Consider the following 24162-nt stretch of genomic DNA (forward strand, 5'->3'; position numbering starts at 1 on the left):
TGACCTCAGTTGGCCCTGCTTTGAGGAGTAGGTTGGACTAGATAACCTCCATAGGTCCCTTCCAACCTGAATTATCCTATGATTAGAACTTTAACAATACAGGTAGCATTTTAAAGGCGGGGGGAAAATCAAATCAGTTCAGTGTACTGAACCTAGCAGTGTATGATTGCCTAGTATACCATACAAAATGTTTAAAAATTGATTATTTAAAGTGAGACCTGTAGGCCTGTCATGAAGATTTCAGGACATAGATTGCAATTTCACTTTGGTAAAAGTTCTATGAATTATTCTGATCTTCCAACTTGTGTTTGTGTTCCTTATTTTTAAGGCGGAGTCCTAGACTACGTCATGAAATTCGTAAACCACGACACTCATCTGTAGATAACCTTACAAATGAAATTAGTTATATTACTGAAACGGAGGACGTTTTTTATACATATAAGGGCTCTCCAACGTCAAAGGACAGTGATTCGGAGTTCTCTCAAAACCGTAGTCCACAGAGGAGGTAAGGACTTCTGCAAACAATTCATTGCCTGTTTTGATTTTTTTAAAAACACTAAACAAAAAAACCAAACAGCTTTAGTATAAAACAATCATCATCAGTAATAATATTAAAATGAGTTCAAACAGTTTTATGTTTGCATAAGCTTTATTTTGACAAATTGCTAAACTGCAAATGCCATGATACAAAATGACAAGTTAAAAACAAACCAGCCCTTCATCCCTAAACAATTCTCAGTAGTTGAGTTCTCAGTAAAATTAGAGAAGCTATTAAGGCATGCCTGTTCATATCTGTTATATCCTGTTTCCTAGTAGCTTCTGCATCCCTTTCCTACCTGTTATAAACTCTTCCTTTTTTTGAGGGGGGAAGACTTATTGAACTCTTTTGAGAGTTCACTTATGTTCTACATCATCAGCTCAGCATCATCAGTTGAAAGAGTTACTGCATTTGAGTAAACACAAGAACATAGTAATTCTAGAGGTCATCCATCTTTTTCTCCCTCAGAGGAATTGTAGATTGCGTGTCTAAAAGCAGTCTCTGCTTTTTGCCTTGAGGCATTTTTGCTGTATTTCTTGAGGACTAACTTTGTTCTCCCCTGCAGCAGTCTAACCACTGCTAGGTTTGCTTCCAGGGCTTGAAGCACCTATCTTCGTGTATTGATTATTTGTTTGCTTATATATTACATTTTATGTGTGGCTTCACTCTTATCTTACAGAGGTACTTCTGAATGAGTAACTTCAGATTAACACAATATTAACTTAAGAAGTAATGTACCAAGTTATTGAATTGTTCAGTCTCAAAAAGAAAACAGAGCTACTTTAAAACTTTCAGCTGGGGAGAATACTATGTATTAAAATGCAGGTTCCTTTGTAATGTTACAAAAGGAAAATGGTTTCTAGTCACGTTAAGACAAGATGTATTTTGAGAAGCAGTGCATTAATGGAAGCTGATAGGACTCGCCTACCTCTGTGATAATGTGCAGCTACTAATCGTAGCTTTAAACTCTGGATTTAAACTGTTTTCTTCAAATTTTAATTTATTGTTGTTGATTATTATTATTATTATTATTTATGTATTGTTACTACATTACAGCAGAGAGGTTTCTATGAAAGACGGGAAAAATTAACATGTATGCATATTTGGAGTTTGTCACTGTGATGTTGTAAATTGTTTTTCTATTTTTCTGACTGGAAGTCAGATGAACCTTAGTACTAGTAGTGTCAGTAATAGGCTTGATAATATATAAAAGTGATGCCTCTAGATGTTGCGAATAGCCATCGATAGGAAGCCATGTCTTTCCTGTGTTTTAACATTTACAGATTATACACTTTTAAAAGTATTTTCTGAGTAAAAATAATGAGAAGCAGACCATAAGAGGAGGTGATGAGGGTAGAAGCTATAGACAGAAAACTAAGCTACTATGCTGTGTTCTGTGACTGGCAGGTTGTGTCCTGCTGGTTAGTACGTTGTTGGGTTTTTTCTTTTATTTTCCTTTTTCTTTTCTTCCCCTGTAGTTTTTTCCCTTTCCTTCCTGTTTCACCTTTCCTATGCCTACTGAGAATGGAGTGGGAAAACCTGCTTTTATGCTGTTTCTCAGATAGTGAAAATAGGATGTTCAAAATTTGAAAATAGCACATTCATTTATTTTCTGAGCACTAAATGACTATGCTGTATCTGAGTAATATCATTCACTGTGGAGATGATTACTGTTATTACCTCATATAAACCAAATTTTCTATGCATTTAATGCATTCCTGGTTTCTTGGGTATGTTTATAATATTTGATACTCTGCAGGTAACTGGAAAAAATGCTTGCATAACTCTGATGAATTTAAGTTTGAAGTGTGTGTTTTGGAAGGATAATGTAGCGCATGGAATGAATGATCCATTGTACTGACTGTTACTTTCGTGAAGTAAAATGGTCATTAACACTTTCCTTTTTAACAATTGAGGTAAAGCATACAGTAACCATACAAATAAAAAAAAATGTTTCTTCTCTACATTGAAGTTTTCAACAGTTTGTTAGTCCACATTCCGTTTTTTCTTCTTTTATATTCTTACAGTAGTCATTACTTGCCTCACTCCCCTTGTTGAAAGATGTAAAGTAAAATTAAGTGTATATGTGCAGTCATATCTTTCTTTCCCTGAATGCTTTATTGAAAGAGGGAATCTTACCCTATCAACTAAATATGTTTTATAAAAAAAAAAGTTTAACTTGCATATCTTCAGTATTAAATATGGACAAACACTTGTCCTGGACTTTTGCCACACTTCAGGAATATTTAGATATTAACTATAAATCACCTTGCAGTATACTGATAAAGCTAACTTACCCATTTTTGCCATGCTGGTCTTTAATAGATTTGAATTGACACAACTGAAACATGTTATGGAAAAATACTGAAATTGTAAATCTGGTTTTCTTTTTCCTTAGAGGAGAGCCAAGAGTAGCTTCCCATAGTCCTGCTAACGTATGTTGTCTTTAGAGGGGTTTTTTTACTGCCTAGCCTGCCATCTGAGACAATCAAAAAAGGTGTTAGTTAATGCTAATTATAACTAATGAATAGCTTTGATATGAAAAAAAATCTGAAAATTTTTGGAGAGCTCCTAGCAAATGTCTGAAGATGCTGATTTGTAATTGCTGAATTGTTGTGTCTGGGACATCAAATCGTAATTATAATCATGCAGATTTTTGTAAACTAAATATGTTTACATCAATTTCATTTACTGTATCTGAAGCTCAAGACTGTGCAAGCTGCAGTTAGCATAGGATATGGCTCTTCTCTATTTTTCTGGCTGCCATCAGCATTTCATGGGTGGGGGGGATAGTTTTCAACTGTTTCACTTCAGCCCCTGGGTAATGTCTTAAGTCCTTTTTGTCAAAACAAGTGGTCCAAAATAGACCTACCTTCAAACTGATCTGTTGTGGTATAGTGCTTTTTGAGACAAATATATAGGTAACATTGTATAACAAGAGTTACTGTGTACCTAATCCTATCAAGGCACGTTTGGAACTTTGGTGGGTACCAGAACTGTAGAAGCCACCACTGCTGGCAGAATACATACACCTGCACTTATTTCCCTATACACCCTTTTTTACCTCCTGACAATACTAAGTATAATTGTTTTCTTAATAACTGATTTTCTTCCTTGCTGTGTTTACTCACTTAAGGGAATCAATCAAGTTCTATTTTCTTTCTATAAAACAGTACGCAATTTAGAAAACAAATTATGTGGAACAGCTCTTAGTTTAGAGGGCATAAAACACCTCAGTTATTAACATTTCTTCTTCCATTTCTTTAAATATGTTGTACCGTATCGACATGTCAACACCTAGAACTATGTTTACTGTTAAATACTTCTAAATAAGCATGCTGGAGATGAGAGTCAAGAATATTTTGTCGTTTATTATATTGTTTCTCTGAAGAATACAGTGATTGTTTTAAAAATGTACTTTGTGTGAACGTTCTGCTTTCTAACTGAAATTTATGAAGTATATCCCACAGGCTGTGACTGGCAAAAAGAAAATTAGAAAATAGAGCAAACCATGCTCATAAGTGAACTACAGAAAACGAGGGCAAGCTTGTGTCTCATGTTGGTGCAGCTAGACTGCTTCTGCTACCTAAATTATCTAAGGTACTTTCACATTCAAGTACAATTTGAGGCTCAGACATAGTGAAAAGAAGCAATTTTTCTCTCTCAGTTAGTGTCTGCAGAAAAGATTGGAGCTGTCTATTACATATGTATTATAGACAAAGAATTGCTCTAATCCCAAATTAACTTATATTAAATAGAGCTTTATTCACAGGGCATGAATAGGTTTGCCTATCTAAGCCAACCATCTCAAATCACAGCTGCATACAAAACCTGTCATCAAAGACAGTGCTGAAGAGGACTTCAAGAGGACTTTTGTTTAGCCCAGGGCTCCCCAGCCTTTGTGAAGAAAGCTTCCCCTGTCAGTTCTTTCTCCTTTTTGTTGCCCTGCTGCTGTCCAACTCATCCGACTGCTACTGCCACTGAAAAATTAACACTAACACAGACATGGAGCCCACACTGAGCCTTCCGAAGTCTCATAGGTTGCTTTCTGTGTTATACCACACTTTTTGTTATGGCTGTGCCTCACCAGTTCAGAACAGGTAATCTAGTCTATCTTCTGATTGTATGTTGTACTCACTCTGTCACTATATTTATCCCTTGTCTACATACATATGCACTTGCTACTACTATTATTTTGTTTTTAAAATGATTTCAAGAATAATATTGAGATAAAACATACTAATCAGTAAGTGCACTTGTTTGATAACTGTTTTTCAGTTAAAATTGGCTTTCCCTAATCTTGACTTCAGCTTCCCTGTTTTTCTTTCTTCTTCAAGCTGTTTTTCTTGAGAGATTTGCATTTTCTTCATTGAAGCACTGCTGCTACTGACTTACTACATTTCTTATTTTAAGCAAAGTAGAAAACCTCTCTGTTCTGTGAAGTCACATATCTTACCTTCAGATGTCCTTAAACACTGAGGTATACATTAGGGAAGAGTTATGAATACGAAGTCTTACAGCTTTTCTTTAAGATAGAAAATAAATTAAATTATATTATGAGGCTTTATTATTTCTAAAGTTATCTCTGCTGAAAAGCTGCATTAATTTGGTTGGTTTTTTTCAAAGTTGTGTCATACCAACAGGTTACCTGGCATCAACCCATCCTGACCATTTGCCATCCTAATAGGTAGCCTGGATAGAGCTCCTGGAAGAGCTTGCCTTTGAGAAAAATATTTCCCTTTCAGTGTAACAGGCTTAAAACAGCTGATTATTTTTAAAGGCAGGCTAATGGACTTGTGCAGGGCACTCTTTTTGATCACAATTTTCCCTTTTTTTAGCCTGGTATGGTACCTGAAGATTACCACAGTTGCAGTTTATCTTGATAAAGGTACCACTAAAGTTTCCAAATTTGTAATGAGGAAAGCCTCACTGGTGTAGAGGAACAAATCATTGTTACTGATACGCCTTTCTGTGACACTAATGCAATCTGTATGCTATCGTGTCATTTGAGGGCAAAAGGCAACAGTAAAAATGAAATAGTCATATTGAAGTATGTGACACTGTTTCAGGACCAAGGTGGGAAATTCCAAAATTTCTTCAATTTAAGCATCAACCTTCAAATCTAATTTGGCTTTAAGTGGGGCAATAGGCTGATTATATTTTGGAATTGTGTACTCTGACATGCTTGATCTTGTATCAGATGGCAGTTTTTGTTGTGAAAGACTGCACTGTCCATCCCCAGCGCAAGTTCTGGTTCTCAGTATTGACATTTGTTTTTTTTAAAAATAAATTTAAGATGTAGCTAATATATAGGGAATGTAACAGTGCTTATCACACTCTGTAGTTCATGTGTAGGATCCTTCCCTGATGAGCTGTTACAAGAAGAGAAAAAAAATTGAAAGAAACTAGCTTACCCTTTATCTTCAAGTAAATAAGTGAAAATTGAAATTACTAAAATGAGTTTGCTTGTTTCCTTATGTTCAAGTATTTGTTGTAAATTAAAAATCTGTAGATTTAAATGTTTCAATAATATGCACCTTAAACACTTTGTGAACTTAAAATACCAAGGTCTAAGGTTTGCCATGAAAACATAGAAATGTAACTGAGTAGTATTTAAGGAGCTTTGAACTTTAATTTTCCCTGTATGTTCCTTCCCTTTTTCTCAAGCATCTTCTGGTGCCTGAGGTGTGATACAGAGGTTCACACTTCACAGTGAAAGAGAAATGAAAGTGAATAAATGAATGTCGAAAAATGAAAGTGAATAAATGAATGTCGAGAAATGAAAACCACTGTGTTGTTTAATGCTCTTTACCTCTGAGAAACCAGCTGCAGGAAGCTGCAGGGTTTTCAGCCAGTCCCTATGAAAAGGAAAGAGTATCCTCCACTCTTTCCCTGTTCATGGATTTAAGGTTTTAATCTGGCTTTGTGGGAAGACCATGTGTTGTTACCAACACCCACACTTGCCCTTTAATTGAATGTTGTCTCATTAAAGTAATCTGGTGTTTCTTTCAGACAAGAAGGTGTTAGAAGCAAAGGGTTACTGACACAAACAGATTTCTTTGTGGTTCAGGATAATCTTATTCATGTTACCTATGCAGGACCAATTTCTCCCTTTATGTGAGGAGCAGAGCTTATTTTTGATTCAGGTTTAATGGCTTGTGCTTTTTTAAAATGTTTTTATACTATAGGTGGAGTAGTTTGGAGTGTTGATATAGCTGTTGCTTGCCCTCTTAATGCCGGTTTTCATGTTTTTGAACACACTTTTCTGAGTGGGAAGGGTACATGTGAGTAAGAATATTTAAATTTAACTATGTACATAAGGTGTTATTTTAAGGGAGAAAAATAACTGGATTATTGGCTTGGAAAAGTAAGGTGATAAAGCAGTGTGGAGGGTCTTGCTACTTGAACTGTGTTCAGTTTCTCTTATTCTCTAATTAAACCAAAGATGTCTGTTTGGTTTAGAACGGCAGACTGCATAGGAACAAGTGTTTTAGTAGTTTTTTAGCGTAGACTCAGTGGCCTAACAGAAGAGATCAGCTGTGAAATTTTCTGTTTAACCTGTATTTCAGAAAGAAGATTATTGTAAAACACATTTTTAAGTGATGAGGTATAGTATCAGTCAGTAAGAGAAACTTACAGATGAGACATTATAGATCTTATATTTGAAGTCATACGTTGATTGGTGAGATAAATCTGGCTAGTTATTCATAGATGTGAGTGTATGATGTTTGCAGAGAACCAGAAGGCTGGAGGGGTTGAGGAGGGGTCGGTTGCATTGCTGCCTTACTCTGCCAAAAGAGGATTATCAAGAATATGGAGCCAAGTCGTCTTTGAGTTGCACAGCAAAAACATGTGAGGGAATGGACATAAGTTACAGCAAGGGAAATGCTCAAAAGACAGTGGGGGGTGGGGGGGGAATCACAATGAGATTAGTTAAGTCCTCGAACACATTGACAGAAAGGTGGAGGTGTTTCCATCCTTGGAGGACCTCAAAACACAGCATGACAAGGACCTGAACATCCTCATCTAACTTTGATGTTGGCTGTTCTTTGAACAAGAGTTTAGGTGATCTCTCAAGATCTCTTCCAACCTAAATTACTTTGAGTCTACAATTCTACTTGTTATAAATGCAATATATTCCTGGATAAGCTTTTCTCTTAAACCTGCTTGCAAAGCTATAAACCTCTTTAACTTAGATTGTAAAACTATCTTTTGCTGGTGATATGGATGGCATAATGTGTACAGTGCCAGAGTTGGAGGGGAAGGAAATGAAATGATGAACTACTATACAAAAAGGAAATTCACTTGCACTATGCTATGAATTTCTGGAAGTGCATATACGCTCCTGGTGTAAGTGTGATGCATCATCTGGTGAAGGTATTGCACTGAAAATAGATTTCCTGAACATATGCTGTATTTGTTCAATTCTTTCAGCTTACTATTTTGATAGACAATAAACTGTAGCTGCATAGTGAGATTTGGTGAATATACTCTGGGAACACATCACTATTTTAACTAAAATACAAAATTCCTTTTGTGAACAAAATTTTTAAAGCACTACAGTTGATTAAAGTACCCTTCAGATGTATCCAGCGAAGTCCTAGTAACTATTTTCTTGGTAGAAAATTGCATATAATTTAAAAAAAAAAAAATTTAAATGAAGTTATTTACCCTTAATTTTTAATCGTATACAGATGTGTTCAATTCTTTGTCTTACAAAATCTGCTGCATTTCGCAAGAGTCCATTGTACTTGTTCATGTACTTCAGTCTTTCTCAAGGAAGGTGTCCTTCTAATACTAGGCAATGGATCTCAGAACATTTCAATTAGTTTCAAATTACGGTTTTAAGACTACTACTAATAGACTTCTATGAGTTTTACTGTGCTCTTCCACTCAAATATATATTAAAATAGTACATGTATATATTTTGCTTACATGTAAACCTTTCTTTTTAAATATATATCCTTATTAAAATGTACTACACTTTCCTTGCCAGTTCAAAAAAACAATCATTTTGCATCCAAAAAGAAAGTCTCAAAGTTGAATTGCAAATCTGTGATAAGACAAATTTTGCAGCAAGCCAAGCGGTTGCAGAGTATCAGAATACATGAAACTTTTATGGAAAGTCGGTAAACTGGAATATGGTCCATAGAGGCAACACAGAGTAACTGAAAGTATCCTTTTATGGGTGGTAGCAGCAGCTTACAAATGTGGATGTTTGGAATGTATAGAAAATCACTGAAAAAATTGTGTATACCATGAAGTCCGCAAGTTTTTTCTGTAATGGTACTCTTACGTATGCAGTACAAAGAATCTATGTGGCCTTCTTACACAGTCATTTTGCTGAATATTAACTGTAAAAGTCATTCTGTATATAAATTTCTCTAAAAGGCAGCAAAAAAGTGCTGCTGTAAATATCTTTTACTTATTTGGCTTATGAATACTAATCCCAGGTTTAATGGTAAGCTCTCAGAAAAGAGGTGATAATGGAAGTGCTGGCACGCTCAGTCTCCCCAGCCCTGCAGGTGTTACAATAAAAGAAGCTTTAAGAACTTCAAGAACACCACAAGGGCATAAACCTACAGATGTTTCCTTCAGTTGTTTGTAAAGGGGGAATTTTGCTACAGTTCTATTGTTTCAGTTGTCCCTTTTCTCTCGGGGTTTTACTTTGCTGTAGTTTATTCCTCAGTTCTCAGAATAGCAGAATTCCCTGGTAGGGCACACTGAAACAGGGAGGAGGGGTCTTTCCTTAAGACCTTTCCTTTCTGTCCTCCTGACAGAAGAGGAGGGTTATTTTTTTCTTTTCAGGGCAGAGAGTTTTATTATAAAGATTATGACTGACAGACTGACTAATCTTTATCTTATTATAAAGATTATGATTGACAGACTCACTTCATAGTGAGTGAAAGTTTGAAATGGCATCACTTTAGATATATTGTGAAGTAAGAAAGAGAAATTACCTGCAGTTTTAAAGTGTTAGTTTATTAGCTGCACCAATGGAAAGCTTAATCTCCTTGCAAGGAAGGGCACTCTTTCTTGATGAAAAAGTTGAATGGCTGGTCTGGTGAGTGTTCTCTTTTATTGACTTAAAATATGGTCCTTGTCTGATGTTGTGAAATGAGGAAGATATGTTAGTAAAATGTGGAATACCATATAGCCAGAAAAGATCATCTAGTTATTCATGTTAACGTATCAGTGAGTAATTAAATATTAGAAATACTATTTAAGTTGCGGAGAACAAAGTTCTGCAGCTATAGCTGAGCTACTGAGGACTTTAGGAAGACACAGCTGCATTGTCCCTGATGAGTTCTTTTAAGCATTGAATTTGGTCGCTTTCTAGGTCAAATTTTTGGTGACCTTTTTCCATTTTAAAAGGTTACAGAATGATTCAGTAACTCTTTCAGAGCTGATGTGTTTGAATTAAAGTGCAATAACTCAACAGATAAACCTTCAGCAAATATTACTAAGAATTTATATCCAAATGTGTTGGTGAGATGATGAAAAACTTGCTTTATGTTTATACACAGTATATGAATGGAAACCCAAGTTCTTGCTTTCTGTCTCAAATGACCTCACTCTGTTGGGGAGGAAAGAGGGGAGATATTATATTAAAATAGGGACATTGAGTGTGCTTGCATCACAGTTTTATGGGGTCTAAATTTTTGGTGAAGGCTTTTGAAAGGGGTTAACTTATGGCAATGTGAATCCCACATAGAATTTGGTAATAGAGCTGTAGCTCTACTGTGGCAAAACGTTGGAAAAGATGTACAGTTTCATTGTTCTTTGCCTCACAAGGAAATCCATTAGCTTAAACAAAAATAAATTCAATGTTTCTTTATTTTTAGCATGACTTCCTAAGGAAATAAGGCTTAGGTCATTGCACTACCTGTCTGCCTCTGTTCCCACTTTAGGGCATCTGGACAATTGCAGTCAAATCTAATGTAGGAGTTGAGTTTTCAAAGATGCAAAGTTTTCTACAAGACTAGTGAAAGTCAGTGACTAGGCAGAAGAAAAAAACTTAAACTGAGCAATTACAGTACAAGTTCAATGGTTGTCTGTTCCGCTTAGATGTGGGCTGATCAGGCAGCAAGTGAGTGCACGTTCCCAAAGGATCTGCTGTGCACTGCTGGCACTTAGCGGGGTAAAAATACTATGAGGATTGCAAACAAGGAGAACCAGAGGTATCTGTGGGAGAGTGGGGGTGGATGTCAATGGAATCAGAAGGGGGGCATGACTGTAGTAGAAAAAGGAAAAAGTTTAGTGCTTTAGAAAGAAATTAAAAGTACACTCAACCCAAACCTCCACAAATTCTTAGGGAATCAAGTTTCACCAGCTCTGCTTTTCAAGGAAGAGTTTCTTCATATCGTAGAATACATAAAAGGAAACTTAACTGGACTGATGCTGTGCTATTTTTACTGTAGTTTTGATGAAACATAGTACATAATTCTTAGTATTGAGGTTATTTTAGAGAACAATAATTGAAAATTTAACTGTATACTGTGAATTCCCTCCTATAATTTGACAATTCAACAACTCTACATTCAAACCAAACTACTTCGTTTGTATTTTTCCAGCATGGACTTACATCACTCCAGGTTTTTTGGTCACTACTTAATTAAATTTGGAAAGCTATCCCATCTGCCTTAAACTTACTTTGCTTTGCACGCACCTTTTTAGTAACTTTCACTTTCAAATTTATCTTAGTATCACAGCTCTTGTTTTAATTAATGTAATATGGTTTAGCTCACTGTTTCAGGTGATTACCAATGAAGCTAATTGAATGCCTTGGAAAATGCTATGTACTGCAAATTTTTATTTCTTTTCCATGCTAGTTTGTCCTCATCTGTGTAACCACTTCTGCTTTAGTTATGTTTTGTCTTAAAGTTCTCTGTCAACATCTGTTCTGCTCTTGCATTATGAGAATGTGTAAGAAAATTCATGCTTCTGAAGCAGCCTATGCTTATTTCTTGTTACCTATACATAAAGATTTTGCCACATTTGACTTTTTACAAAATACAGTCGGTGAGATCTGTAGTCATTGTGATCCACATCTAAAACTTTCTTATATGACGTAGTGTGTCTTGCTAAATAATTGCCTCTGTAAACTCCTACGTAGTTTAAGTTGCGGTAGCAGATGTGTGTTGTCTGTAGTTGGCCTTCTGCCAAAAGTGGAAGTGAGCAGTTAGAACTGCCCTGGGATTTTTCTTGAGTATTTTATAAATTCCATAATTGTCTGATTCAGACTTTCAGCATAGGATTAAGTATTCCTTAATGTACTGTGAGCGCACCTTTTGGCTTTTATACAGGCATTTTTTTTTTTTTAATTAGAGTTTAGTTCTTGTTTTCCTGAAGATTTAACTTATGTTCATTTACTTTTTTTTTTAAACAGGTCATCTGAACAAGAATCACCAAAGTGAGTGTTCTTTGAACTTTCTACTATAGAATCTCTAGCTTTAAGATATATAATAAAATACGTAATTTGAATTGATTTTTCAAAGTACTGGTCTTGTATGGTTAGAAGACACAAATAAATCTATAAACCAATGGAGATTGTAAAGATTTGTGAAATTGGGATGCGGAAAGTCTTAAGTCCTAATACACCCTTAATCACTATTAGCAAAAAAGTTGGTTAAAAACTGCTGTAAAAGTTTAATGATGCAAAAGTCCACTGGTAATCTTATCTGGTAACTCTTTATATAGTGCCAGAAGGCATTAACTGAAATAACTATTTTTCTGGTATTGTTAATTTTTTTTTCTACACTGAAAAATCATTGTGATCTGTAATCTCAACTTGTAAGTGAAATGTTTGGGGTTTTTTTAAATTACTATGTTCTGAAAAACTTATTAGGATATATTTACATATACGATGTTCCTACTTGCTTACCATTGACTTCACAGGAATCCTGAAGAGTCCTGGAAGCTATCAGATAAAAACCAAATTTTGACAGTATAATTCTTTTAAGTGTTATTATAGTTCACTACTTCAAAGTATTTTCCAATTATTGAGAGTGCCAAGTGAATAATATCTCCCGAACACTGAAAAAAATATTTTCTGTAATAACTGAAAATTCTGCGAATGTTGCACAAAACACTTCATTCCCATTGGCAAGTACACATAATATTTCTGATGTTCAGTTATACTACGGCAAGAATAAGTTTGCTTGATGGCACCTTTCAGAATGTTTACATTTGTTGCAGTCAGATTTCCACAAGCCGAGAAATAAGTGTCTGCATTATTAAAGTTTGCTGCAGTGCAAGTCCCATATGTTAAAAGCGTAAGCTACATTCCTCTATAGTGTAGTATTACTTCTTTATCGACAGCTAGCAGCAGCTGCTGGAAATGGTTCAGAAAAGCTCACATACGTAGTGACCTAGTACCAGAGCAGAGATGAGTGTTTGAATTTACAAATTTCAATGCCAGGGTTTACTTGCATATACTTCTGTTACTTTTACCCTGTGAGAATTTGATGTTGCTTTTAGGGATAAACTGCAATAAACAACTAAGAGCCTGTGTACTTCCAAGGATCAAATATGTTTCATTGCAGTGCTGGGTTGTCAGTAGCAGTGCAGAGTATTCCTGCAAGATGTGCAGCCACTGAGCGTGATGATCTATCACCTTAAGTGAAAGGTCTGTCTGCAGTGGGGTAATACAAGTAGTAGGACTCGGTTTTTGCCGTACGCAGGGCTGTGTGTTAGTGGTATGAAATAGTCTGAGCTATAGCTGAGCTTTCCCCAGGACAGAGGTTTTCACAAAGTACTGTGTAGTATTTATAAAGACGGAGCGGTTTGTATGTGTGGTATCTGTGATTTTGATCCAATTAAAGAAGGGGTTTAGTTGTATTAGAAGTCTGGATTTCATCCTCTTCAGAAGAGGGCATGTAGCTAAATGAATGTTTGAATGGTCCTGGAGCACGACCAGGCAATTGGGCCAATTCTAAGATTTGAGGTGTTCATTTAATTACCCTTTTTTGTTTTCCTTGAATTTTAAGGTTCTTGACTCACTAGGCCAGGTCTGCACCCCCATTTAATTCTGAGTCCTTCTTCATGGTTATAGCTACCTCAGCGACAGATTATATTAACTGTCATTAAACCTTTCATTGTCACTTCATGTCCTATTTCTCTGACAATTTACCATGGCTTTTCTGCAAAGCACCTTCTCCCCAAGGGATAAGGTTGAGATGGCACTCATAAGAGGGAGGAATGAAAAACAAGTGTTTTGCAAGAATGAGAGTGGAATCATGGCAAAAGGTTTTCATGGGTAGGATTGGCAACTGAAGTGCCTTTCCCCTGGGACTCAGCTCTCTTCATGTTGCTGTGATTTCTTGTACCACTGCAACAGTGCCTTTCATGGCTAACATCCAAATATTTTGCTGAAAATGTTTTTGCTACTCCAGTTTTGTTTTGTCCATTCTTCTGGATGTCAACTGATCAAATGATAGCCTTAGATCACACTCCAGTCCTGTTACCCTGCACCTCAAGAAGCGGTGTTAAATCTAAAGTATAAAGTTGGCTTGCTCTTTTAACTGGGCAGTACATTTGTATGTTTTACTATTTAATTTTAAAATCTGGATAATGATACCTTTGTAATATTTATTTATCCTTTTTAAATGAAGGAATGTATTGGGAAACAGTCCAACGCGGAGTTCTCTGACCTGTACCTCACCTAAAGCCTTGGCTTCATCTCCAAATGGAGTTGGTAACATTTCTGGCTCTTACCCGTTGGAAGGGGTCCATAAACAGTTCTTAGAAACCTATGACAACATTACAAAAAGTAGCTCAACAGAAGATTCCAGTCAGTACTATTGCGATAAGGTATGTTCAATTGCCTTCTTTTAAAGTCAAAACTAGTACTAAATGTAGCTTTGAACTGTAGATTAAGAATCCACAAAAAGTGTGGTTATATTCCAGGATAAGCATATTTTATGGAGTAATAAGAATAAATCTTGTCTTACTACTCAAACTTATCCAAGATTGTGTACGCAGTATGATAGGCAACCCTGCCAATTACATTGATTTCCACAGCGTCCAGGTTTCCAGAAGCATCTCCAGGAGAAGTTCCTAGTAGAATGGGAATACTTGAATACGTGATTAAATCTTATTTCTCCAAGGAAAGATCAGATAACTCAAGCTGCTGTATGTCTTGATAGCAGGCACAACTCTGCTTTATCCCAGGCGTCTCCTCTTTAGGATGGCTGAACATCATCCGTTGAATTCTACACTGGCTAGAGAGCAGCTGCTCCCTGCTAGCATTACAGTAGTGGATGATTCCTCCCTTTTCTCCAGCCTGTTCTAGAGGGGTGCTGAACAGCTTCCTAACCTGCCTGTCCAGTAGCTGCTGCCAACTTTTAATCCTTCTGGCTTGTGGATCCCTTGCAGAAGATACCAATGCACCCATTTACAGAAGAAAAGTTGGGCAAAAAGTAGTTGCTTCATAGTCCTTAGAGCAGAATCGATTCAAATGTGTTGCACCTAACATTTTTTTCCTTTTAAGTCACATTTAGTAAAGACAACACGTTGAAAATTTTAATAGGAGCTATCAGTTGAGAAAGCTATGATGAGAGTAACAGTGTTAGGACAGAGCAAACAGATAACATACTTGCTGTTATGTATGTTGCTATTTTTTACAATTTAGAAGGTTACAATCATTTTGTAACCTTAGCTTCTTCCTATTTTAAACGTGGATTTACGTAGAGTATCGTTGTTCAGCACATCTAAATTTGGATGCACTATTTTCTAATTTGCTGCTATTTTCTTTTAAAAATTAGGAAAGTTTTGGTTTGTTTTTTCTATGTATTGCAGAATGACCTAATTGAGGGAGATTTACTTTTGGTGCGTATCATACCAGATGAAGACGGGAAGTTTGGATTTAATCTAAAGGTAAACCAGCAATCTTTTAGTTATTTTTAAATGCTTTATAGAGATACTATGCTTTGACTTTATGATTATTTTTCATTTTTAATGCAAAGCTCTGGAGAAAGCAGTATATTCTACAGGAATTTCTTATGGACTGAGAATTTTTAGAAATGGCAGCCTAATTCTTATATGCTAAAGCAACATTTACAGAAATAAGCCTTTACTAGTTCTGTGGTTTTTAGTTGCATATCCTACGGGCATGGCACATTTCCAAAGCAGACTGCCTATTTGGCTGCTTAAATATGAACTTGGAAGCCTAATTTACGGTATCAACTTTTGGAAAATTTGACCTCTGTATTATAAAACAAGTTAAATAGTTTGTGCTATCCAATTGAATATATCCATTAAAAATCGTATTGGAAAGGTGAAAATTAATTTATGAAGAAAATGGAAATTACTATTGATAATTGACTGTTGTAAATTTTTGACATTACCTCACTGAAATTCCATTTAGGCAGATAGTGCAAAGTAGCCATAATATCAAAATCGGGGCAGAACACTGTCCATCTTGCAAATTAAACTGTTGAATTAGGCTTGCTTGAAGGGTAGGGTTAGAATAAATGCTGCATTTGATCTGTTTATTGCCTATTAAAATATATGGCCAAGCGAAGACACTGGGTCTAGTTTACTGGAAATTGGTAGATTTAAAGACACTGCATCCTCCCCACTCTTTACTGATGAAAATTCAATCTTACTCACCCTGTCTATAATGACAGAGCATAAAGCTTATATAAAAACAAAAATGAGTGATTACTTGTTTTAAATGCTGCTTATGCTTATTATAATGATATATTTATGGTTGTTATTTACTTGACATTCCTCTAGGGTGGTGTAGATCAAAAAATGCCATTAGTGGTATCAAGAATAACTCCAGGATCACCTGTAAGTAAATTAAGACTTTTAATCCCTCCCTTTATTACTCCCTCTACCACTCACACAGGTTCGTACATGTAGGAATTTGGAAACCCATAACCAGTATGAGATAGCAGCTGAGCTGTTCTCTTTAGAAATTGATTTGACCAGTGGTTTCTTAAACCACAGATTAAAAGATCTGGAAGTGTTAGCCAAACAAGATACCAGTAGAAAGCGTGTTTGTTCCCTCCTGTAATCTCAAAAAGTGCATCTTGAAGTGGAAAATGTTTCATGAGGGGCGAGAGCGATGACTGAAGATATGGAACACTGTTCATTAAAGAAGTGAGTAGTCTGGGCTCCTGCAGCCTAGAAAAAAGAAGTAGTTTAAGGGAGATGTAGTAGAGATCTGCAAGATTAGGAGCATTGTGAGCTGGGGATTCCAGTAGAAAAACTACAGGCTACCAAATTAAGTTAGTGAAAGTCAGGTTCTTCAGGCTTAGTAAAGTAGTTCTTCATGCATAATATAGTAGACCTGTGAAACTCCTTAACAAAGGCTGCTGTGGTTAAAATAATTTTGTGGGTGGTCAGGAGAGGACAAATAGTTGGGAGGAAAACCTGCCAGCAGTTACTGAATAGACAAACCATAATAGGCTGAGTAAATCCTTAGGGCTAAAACTATTTATAGGATGGGAAAGTACTTGGCAGGGGAGAGGGGGTGCAGAATGTGTTTGCTCTGTTCTTATTTTGCCCTGGATTTTTGCTTGTGGAAATATTTATGGACTAGATGGAACGCTCATCAGAATCAGTACAGCCATTGAATTCTTCTGTTGAATTGTGAAATAATAATAGTAATATAACATCTTGGTAACTTTTTTCTAAATAATTACTACATAAATTTGTGAGGGCATATGCTATCTTATCTCAAATTTTTTTCACTCACCCTCTTCCAAAGTGTATTTCCCAACTCTCCAACTCTCATAAAATAATTTCAGTGCAAACTTGATAGGAAGTATTGCTGGCTTAATCCTAAAAATCCAATGTACTCTGTATCTTGTAGACTTTTGAAATTTGATAATCAGACACAGGACTGATATCTACATGTCATGATGTAAATCGAGCTAAAACAGGTTGTTTGAGAAGTTGTTTTTGTCACATATATGATTTGTGGCTTGACTTATGCAGTGCATAGCACTCCTTTATGAACTAAATAATTATTTGAATAAAAGAGTAGTAGGAAATTATCATTATAACTTAAATCCACGAAGTGAAAATAAAACAGTCCTTAAAACAATTCACAGTCAACCTAGCAAACTTCTTAAGGGTGATTTGAGATACTGAACTTAATACAGGGCAAACAGGCTCATTCCACAATCGAAGAATGAAAGATGCTTCTCCAGAGGTAGTGATTTCCTTTGGCAGATTCGGATTGTCTTCTGGGAAGTATTGATCTGGTTTTTTCTCTTGGATTGGAAAAGGATTGGACTTTTAACTTACAGGCTTCGTTTAAGTGTCTCCAGTTAGGGGCATAGGCATAGATGTAAGTGACCAATAAGCTCTCTAGCCTAGTAAGTTATCAAGCAAGCAAGTTATCCAGGGTCAGGGAATAGACTGGAAAGAGTTATACAATACAATATACTCAACAGCAGTGTTATAGAAATCACATCCTGTTACAGCAAGAGGAAAACAATTATACTTATTTTTAGAGCATAGCAGTATTAACATTGATTATATTGTTTTCCATAAACTAAATTTCAGCTGTTCTTGACTGTTTAATGAAATGTAGCTGATATTTGAAAGTTCAAGTTAAGCAGTCTGTGGAATGCATTTTTATGTTATTTTAGCTCAATTATGCCTTTCCTTCATTGTATTTGCACTATTTTAACTTGCGTTAGATTCACTCATTACCCTGTAAATTGTTCTCAGATTGTGGTTTAACCCGGCAGGCAGCTAAACACCACACAGCCACTTGCTCGCTCCCCCCCCAGTGGGATGGGGGAGAGAATCGGAAGAGTAAAAATGAGAACACTTATGGGTTGAGATAAGAACAGTTTAATAATTTAAATAAAATAATATAATAATAATAATAATATGTAATGAAAAGGAAGATAACAAAAAGAGAGAGAAATAAAACCCAAGAAAGACGAGTGATGCAAATGAATGCTCACCACCAACCAACCGATGCTCAGCCGGTCCCCAAGCAGCAGCCCCCTGGCCAGCTTTCCCCTAGTTTATATACTGAGCATTATGTCATATGGTATGGAATATCCCATTGGCCAGTTTGGGTCAGTTGTCCTGGCTGTGCCCCCTCCCAGCTTCTTGTGTATCTCCAGCCTTCTCAGTCAGTAGAGCATGAGAAGATGAAAAGGCCGTGAGTCTGTGTAAGCACTTCTCAGCAATAATAAAAACATCTCTATATTATCAACACTGTTTTCAGCACAAATCCAAAACATAGCCCCATACTAGCTACTACAAACAAAATTAACTCCATCCCAGCCAGAACCAGCATGTTTGGTAATATTATTTGCTAACATTATTTCTCAGGTTTGTAGGTCACTTTTTCCCACTTTGCTACAAAAATCTGTAGTATTTGTGGAGCAGGGGAAGCAAATCTACTTACCAAAATAAAGCACTATTTTCGCTTTCACAGCCTAAAGTTCTTTTAAAAATCCTTCTCTAATAGAGCAGCAATCTAGTATGCTGGGAAGTTTGTAGGATAGAGTAGCCAAAATTGTTGTGCGAGAGCATTAAATCTAAAGAACAACCAACTTTTTTTTTAACTCAAGTCCTATACTGATTTTTTTCAAACAGTATTAATGTCCTAAGGTGCTAAAGAGGTTATGATGGTTTTATGTAATAGAGCTTCTCACTGAAAAAATAGTATGCATGCTTCTTGGAGCAATAACAAGGTGATTAGCATAAAATGAAACATTGGGTGTGTCAATAGGACAGGAAGCTTTTGACATAATTAATTGTCTGGAAAAGCTCAGTATCTGAAAAATCTACAAATTATGCTTACATGGAAGGAATTAATTCTCCTTCAAGATATATTTTATGTAGTCAGATGATTCAAGTAAGAGAGCTGAAGCATTAACCTGTCGCATGATTAATGACGTTTCTTTGAGCAAAGATATTAATCTCCATCTGTAATAAAGAATAATAGCCAGCAACCAGCCAAGAAATCTAAATTATAGGCAAATATAGGCGATCAGAAACCATTCCCTCCTTGTTCTTGTTGACTTCTTGGCTCTCCTAGACTGACCTGATATGGTCTTTATATCACTAGAGACTAATTTATATCTCAAACAATAACATTTCAGAGTGATTAAATCAATCAATCATTCATAGTTGCATTCTTCAGTCTTGCCTTTATAAATTGTACAAAATATGGCAAGGGAGCTTTTAGGGAGCTGTGAATACCTAGTTAAATCAGTGTTGAAGAACACCACGGCTGTTCCTAATTCCCATTCTTCTTCTGTTTACATTTGTCTTTTTTATTAATCATTGTTAATCTTCCCTATCCTTCGTTACTTTCTTTCCTTATTTCTTTGGAAAAAGTTGGGGGAAACTATTCCTTTTTTTAATTTTTAAGCATCTTTTCTGCTTGGAATTTTTTCCTCTTGCATACATCTTTCTTTTCTCTCTCTTCTTTCTCTTCTCCTTTGTCTGTTTGTGGCACTTATACATGTCTTAAGTTTTCTTTCCTTTTACTTTATTCTCTGACACAAGTGGCTCCCAATTTATTTTCTTCCTCATATCCTTGCCTCTATTTTTTTTTATTCTGCATTTTTCTTTTTGTTGGTTCTGTCATTATCACTTCTCCTTTCCATCTCTTCCTATTTTTCACTTGGTAATGTAGTACATCACTGATAAACTTACTTTAGGAGCCATCAGTGCAAGGCATAACCAGGATTGGGCTTATTAGAACATCTTGTTCACATTTGGGGGTTGGTGATGGTTTTTTGATAGGGCTAATAACATTGGATTAATAAAGTTCAGGGTATCTGTGCTGGCATTGAGGAAATACAGGGAACAACTATGAATAGAGAATAACAGTAAAGGTCTATATCTCATTCATATAACAAATGAAATGGAGTGTATATATAAGTATATCAGTCTTGTGTAGCTGGGTGCTTCCTAGACAAAATAAAAATTAGGACAGCGATGAAAATAAAATTGTTGCACTACTTGACACTCAAAGGTTGTAGAATCCTGCACATTCACATTACAGAATCACAGAAGGTTGGAAGGGACCTGAAGGTCGTCTTGTCCAAACCCCCCTGCTCAAGGGTCGCCTAGAGCCAGTTGCCCAGAACCATGTCCAGATGGCTTTCGAATACTCCAAGGTGGGAGACTCCACAATATCTCTGGGCAACCTGCTCCAGTGCTCAGTCACCCTCACAATAAAAAAGTGTTTCCTGACGTTCAGATGGAGCCTCCTGTGTTTCAGTTTGTGCCCATTGCCTCTGGTATTGTCACTGGGCGCCACTGAAGAGAGCCTGGCTCCATCTTCTTTGCACCTTCCCTTCAAGTATTTATATATATTGACGAGATTCCCCTGAACCTTCTCTCCCCTAGGCTAAACACTCCCAGCTCTCTTAGCCTTTCCTCATACGAGAGATGCTCTAGTCCCTTAATCATCTTTGTAGCATCATGATCATATTCTGGCCATAGCTTGAATTGCTTTTCACTGGACTTGGAGCTAAGCGTACTAAGAAGCGTGGCAGAAAAAAGCCAAACAAACCCTAGAGTTCAGCAGTTAATCTAAATTGCTGTATCTAAGACAAGACATAACGTAAGTTTTCATTTGAGATGGGGAAAACCTTGTTTCAGTGTTCTCTGCAGCACAGGTAGCAAAAGAATTTGTCACAAATGCCAGGGTACTTGAGCATCATAGGTTGAGTACTTACCTGCATCTTCTTGTTAAAACTTTCAGTGAATTGAAGTGAGGAATAATGTTTTCTATTTGTAGATATCATTTGATATACACCAAACAAGAATCTGATAAATAATAAAAATATGAAATGTGTATGGATTTCTTTAAATTTTAAAAAGTGCATGCCTGGGGAATGTCATGTTACTTAAATGTTATGTTCATCAAAATCATGTTTGGACTTCTCAGTATTCACTGCATAAAAACTGAAGTGTGTTATCTTATGTGCCCAAAGCACTTTTTCCAGAAATTCATTTGCAAATGGCTATAACCAGTGATTATAGAGGCTTGGAGTCTGAAATTTAGATCTTTAAGAGCAATCTGATGATGGCTGTTTGATAAATACAAATTATTTTTATAGCTATCAATATGCTGTTTGAGCTGTTTCTCATCTTCATTGAGAGGCTTTGAAGCAAGAAAGACAGTTTTAGATCTGAATCCTTTGATAGAACTTCTGTTACAGAAGATGAAACCTTGTCAGGAGAACTCTAAAGACTTTGCTTACATGATGAACTTAATATCCTGATGTGTTCCTGCTTACGTGACTGGATACAATGACATTAATGTGTTTTTTTGGTCTTGAAACAGGCTGATAAATGCATTCCAAAACTGAATGAAGGTGATCAGATAGTATTAATTAATGGCCGAGATATCTCAGAGCACACACATGACCAGGTGGTCATGTTCATAAAAGCCAGCAGAGAATCTCACACAAGAGAGCTTGCACTTTTGGTCAGGCGGAAAGGTAACTGGGCTAATTTTATTCACTTTTAATGTTTTTGAGACTGTTGCTCTTATGCTTGGTGTTATACCCTCTTCTGTTTACATAGATGTGTTTTCAGTGCACTGGGAATAGGTCTGTGCTAAAAAGTAGATTCCCCTGCATTTAAATTAGTAGTACAAATAGTTTTAACTGTATACGTTCTTACCACTGCAAGAAAGAATCCATCAAGTTAGAATTTCTTCTTATTTTTTTAAGTCTAAAAATCTATGAGAACAAATAGTCCCTTGCAAAAGTTTGGGGGTTTTTTTATGTAAATATAGCATAATTTCACAAATCCCCAACTGTGGGTTTGCAAATACACATGGGCTGTTCCCCAACACAATTGTACAATGAAACAAGTCAAATAAGCTTGCTGCTTCTTTTTTTTTTTCTTCTTACTTTTCATTCTTGTAATAGGCATTTTGTGACAATACTGAGCTTGACCTGTGCTGGCTACTTGCTAAACTGCTGCCAGCAAACCGGGGAGGATCTCTGAAATATGCACGTCTTAAGCCTGTATTTTTAAAATATGGGGAACCCATCCGGCTTGGTATTGCTTTCTCCATATTTAAACACCTGCAGATCCCAAGAGCTTTCAGATTATGTGAAACTTCTAGTTTATTATTTACTTTGCTTAAGAGCTATGGTAAGACCTTAACACACACGATTATGGAAGGGCTTTGCACAGAGTTTCTGATTACATTAAGATTTAAAAATCTGAAGGGATTATGCATCACTAGGAAACAGGAGGGAATAAAACTGCCTAAATGATATGTGCTTCTGTAGCATTTACTTTACTTAAAATGTCTTGTGCTTCTAGGAAGACAGGCTCTTGGTCTTGTTTTCCCTGAACAGTCCTATTATTGTAGGCCTTTCCACTGGCTTTACGCAGTATTTAGTCTTCCCTTAACTTTTCTAGTCCCCTTCCTACTTGCAGATAAGAGAAGTCTGCTCTTAGCTAAAGATAACCTGTGGCCCCATGCCAGTCGTTTGTATAGGCATGAGTATGAACAGCTCCCCATTTTCTGAAGTTTGGCAGGTAGGAGCCAATTCTGATCGTTGCAGAGAATAACCACAGCTGGACACATTAGGTGATACAATAGCTTGCATAGAGACAGAACTGTGTGTAGATTAATTCATTAAAGTTTGACATGTTCTTGAACATATTAGCAAGGAATGTCATAGAAAACTGACTAATAAATTTTTTTGTAGTTTATTAAGTTAGTTCCTTCAATGTTAGTGTAAGAAATTGTGAAAGAAAATTCAGTTGCTTCTCTAATGGCAAGGAAGTACAATGTAAGTATGTTTGTGTTCGTTTTGCTGTTGGGGGTCCGAACTTACATAGAGATATTTCATTAATTATGCTCTAAACTTTTTTAGGCAAAATTCATTTGTTTTTTTACCGTGGTGGATGTTGTGATTCATTAGCCTATTCAGCAGTTAATTGTGTAAGACAAGGTTGCAGCAAAAAACTTTTTGTGCTTGGAAGTAAAGTTCTTTGCCTTCATAGATAGGCACCTTGAGGACTTTCATTTTCTGAACGGTCATAAGGACATTTTACTCTTAGTGGTTTCTACAGTAATATATATACATAAAGAAATGCAGTTAAATGTGTTGCTATTTGCTTTCCTGAGGCCTTGTCTTTGCAAAGTTTGTTGTTCTTGCAAGCTGGTAAATTTTAATATGTGTTGCAAACACATTAATGCTGTATGTAACTGATTTTAATTTTCAATACATCTTTCAGTAGTTAAACAGTTTGTGGAGCCTAAATCAGAAGACGAAGCTGATTCCCACAATCTCCCAGAATGTCTTCTTCCTATCTGTTCCGAATATGGTGGTGATACACTGGAGGAGTCTATCGAGCAGCTAAGGAAAGGGCTGGAGAGTGGGACTGTCCTTATTCAGTTTGAGGTAGGTAATACTCAACTCTCAAATGCCATTAATATAGACCAATAGCTGTGACCAGCAAGTAATGTAAGGGCTTAATTAATTGCAAATCTCTTTGTTCCTGTTCAGTCTTACTTCAAAAGAGCAAGAATGTGACTCGCCCATCAGTTTCACCCTTCACTACTTAGGGAAGAATGAGTTACCAGTCTTGCATAAAACATCATCTGCTGAGAAAAATGTATTTTAATTAACATGTTTCTAGCTCAAGTACCCAAAGCT

At 36.2% G+C, this 24162-nt stretch overlaps 1 protein-coding gene across 2 annotated transcripts in view; it reads left to right on the forward strand.

Annotated features, from left to right (window-relative positions):
• PTPN3 (protein tyrosine phosphatase non-receptor type 3) overlaps positions 1 to 24162 on the forward strand; it is a 101756-nt gene that overhangs the window by 56012 nt on the left and 21582 nt on the right. For both annotated transcript variants that reach the window (XM_075142347.1, XM_075142348.1), the window contains 6 exons: positions 329 to 505; positions 14152 to 14350; positions 15338 to 15415; positions 16277 to 16333; positions 21822 to 21978; positions 23741 to 23907. In XM_075142347.1, coding sequence (XP_074998448.1) covers positions 329 to 505; positions 14152 to 14350; positions 15338 to 15415; positions 16277 to 16333; positions 21822 to 21978; positions 23741 to 23907 — 835 coding nt within the window. The remainder of the gene's footprint in view (positions 1 to 328; positions 506 to 14151; positions 14351 to 15337; positions 15416 to 16276; positions 16334 to 21821; positions 21979 to 23740; positions 23908 to 24162) is intronic.

Source organism: Calonectris borealis, chromosome 2 (assembly GCF_964195595.1).
Source record: "Calonectris borealis chromosome 2, bCalBor7.hap1.2, whole genome shotgun sequence".
NCBI classification, from domain to species: domain Eukaryota; kingdom Metazoa; phylum Chordata; class Aves; order Procellariiformes; family Procellariidae; genus Calonectris; species Calonectris borealis.